The sequence below is a fragment of the Parus major genome, chromosome 18 (assembly GCF_001522545.3).
Source record: "Parus major isolate Abel chromosome 18, Parus_major1.1, whole genome shotgun sequence".
In the NCBI taxonomy this organism is placed as follows: Eukaryota; Metazoa; Chordata; class Aves; order Passeriformes; family Paridae; genus Parus; species Parus major.
This window is the reverse complement of record NC_031786.1, coordinates 1,045,520-1,047,430: the sequence shown is the minus strand read 5'-3', so window position 1 is coordinate 1,047,430 and position 1,911 is coordinate 1,045,520. Positions and strand designations below refer to the sequence as shown.

The 1,911-nt window shown below is 73.3% G+C and overlaps 3 protein-coding genes across 3 annotated transcripts in view; 1 reads left to right on the top strand and 2 right to left on the bottom strand.

Moving 5' to 3' along the window:
- Nucleotides 1-1,911, bottom strand: part of BAHCC1 (BAH domain and coiled-coil containing 1) — a 22,683-nt gene that overhangs the window by 19,465 nt on the left and 1,307 nt on the right. Inside the window, exon 2 of the mRNA XM_015645334.1 lies at nt 819-1,128. Coding sequence (XP_015500820.1) covers nt 819-993 — 175 coding nt within the window. The 5' untranslated portion in view covers nt 994-1,128. The remainder of the gene's footprint in view (nt 1-818; nt 1,129-1,911) is intronic.
- On the bottom strand, nt 34-810 carry LOC107212454. The gene has a single exon (XM_015645720.1). It carries the CDS (start codon nt 543-545, stop codon nt 66-68), a length of 480 nt encoding a protein of 159 aa, XP_015501206.1. The 5' UTR covers nt 546-810; the 3' UTR covers nt 34-65.
- Nucleotides 992-1,911, top strand: part of LOC107212350 — a 4,340-nt gene continuing 3,420 nt past the window's right edge. The window contains exons 1-2 of the mRNA XM_033518797.1: nt 992-1,153; nt 1,269-1,284. Of these exons, the coding sequence (XP_033374688.1) occupies nt 992-1,153; nt 1,269-1,284 (178 nt within the window). The remainder of the gene's footprint in view (nt 1,154-1,268; nt 1,285-1,911) is intronic.

Sequence of the window (1,911 nt, the reverse complement as noted above, 5' to 3'; positions counted from 1 at the left end):
TGCCCCCCGCCCTAATCCACGCACTAATTGTAATCCCATTAAAGCAGATATAATTTTATTAGTATTCACAGCTCATCAAGGCGGCGACAATAACCGGCGCTGCCGCCGTGCCGCGGCCAGACAACCGCCTGCGCCGGCGGGAAGCGGGGGGCCCCCGGCACTGCGCCGCGCCGAGCCGGCACACGGCTCCCGCTCCGGCCCTGCTCCCGCTCCGGCTCCAGCCCGGAGCTCGGCAGCGGCAGGGGGCTCCCCGCCGGCTGCGCCCTCAAAGCCCCCGTGCAGCGAAGCCCGGTTGAGCCCTGCCCGGCCGCAGCCGAGCACATGCCGCAGACAAAGCCGCGCGGGCAGCTCGCCGCGGACGCCGGATCCGGTGACCCCGCGCCGGGGCCGGTTGGCCGTGCCGAGCTCGGCCGTGTGCCCTGCTTTGTCCAGCTCCGGCAGCTGCCGCGGCGAACACGCGCCGCGAACCCCTTCGCACCCTGACACTTCGGCGCCGAATATCGAGCCCGGGCTCGGTGACCTTCCACCGCCGCGGCCCCGCGCATAACGGCCTCCTTGTCCGCCCCGAACGCTCCTCCGTGTCCCGGCACCGGGATGGAGACCGGGGTCACGCTCCTCCCGCGCCGGCGGAGCGGCCTGGCGGGGGGATGTTCCCCCCGTGTGTGCGAGTCCTCACCCCAAAACCACCGGGCGCGGTGACAGCGAGGTGGCACAAAGGGAGGCCGAGCTCCCGGGGCCGCGCCGAGCTCGCGGGGCCGCGCCGAGCCTCCCCGAGCCTTCTCGGCCTCCCACACCGCGGGCGCCCCGACCCCTCTGACCTGTGTGCGTGGCCATGGAGATGGGCGCCGGGAAGTACTTGGTGGGCTGGAAGTGTCCGGGGGGCTGCACGGCCCCGTGTGCCGACCCCGCCACGCGCCCCGTGCCGTGCCGGTGGCCCAGGCTGCCCCGCTCCGACAGCAGCCGCGGCGGGGGAGCGAAGTCACGGCCGTCCATGCCGGGGGCACCCACCCGCGGGGGGCTCGGCGGGACCCCGACACGGCTCGTGGGCGATGCTCAGCGCCGCGCCGGGCCGGCTCGGCGGGCGTCGTGCCGCGCTCCGCGCCGGGGCTGTCGGCTCATCCTCCGCTCCTGGCACGGGGAGAGAAAGGAGAGAGTGAGAGCACAGCCGGGGTGGGGGTACGGCCATCAGTGCACCCCAGAGCCCCCGCGCCCCAGCACTCCGCTCCCCGTTTCCCCGGTACACAGCCCGCTTTCTCTGCGGTTCGCAGGGCCCCGGGTTCCCTGGTACCGGCGGCGCGCGGTCCCCGCTCTCTGCCATCCCCGGAGCACGGCCCCCCCTTTCTCCGGTACTCCCAGTTCGTGATCCCCAGTTTCCCCAGCGCACAGCCCCCCCACTCCGTGTTCCCGCTGCTCCCGGAGAGCAGCTCCCCCTCTATCCAGTGCTCCCGGTTCCTAACCCCGCTTGCCCCGAGCCCGGGCCCGGTTCCCGCTGCTCCGACCCTTTCTGGCCGCTGCTCGGGTTCCGGTTTCCCGGCGCTCGGTTCTTTTATCTCCGCCGGTTCACCGACCGTATCTCCCTGGGGCTCGGCCCCGCTCGCCCTCGGCTTCCCCGCTTCCCGTTGTCTCCCCGGAGCTCGGCGCCTCCCTCGCCGCGGTTCCCCGGTTTCCTTCCTTCCCCAGCCCCGGTTCCTCGGTCTTTCCCCTTCTTCCCTCCAGCCCGGTTCCCCCGTCCCCGCTTCCCCGATATTTCCCCGCTGTCCTGACCCTCCTCTCCCCGGTTCCCCGGTCCGTCCCCGGCGCCCTGCCCCGGTTTCCCGGTATTTTCCCGGTCTCCCGGCCGCGGTTCCCGGTCTCTGCCGGTGCCCGGCCGCGGCTCCCGCCCGCCGGGTCATTGTTCTGGCAGCGCCGGGG

Bases quoted from the DNA above. Each gene is read 5' to 3' on its own strand.
- LOC107212454 (XM_015645720.1), bottom strand. From the start codon at position 545: ATGCGCGGGGCCGCGGCGGTGGAAGGTCACCGAGCCCGGGCTCGATAT.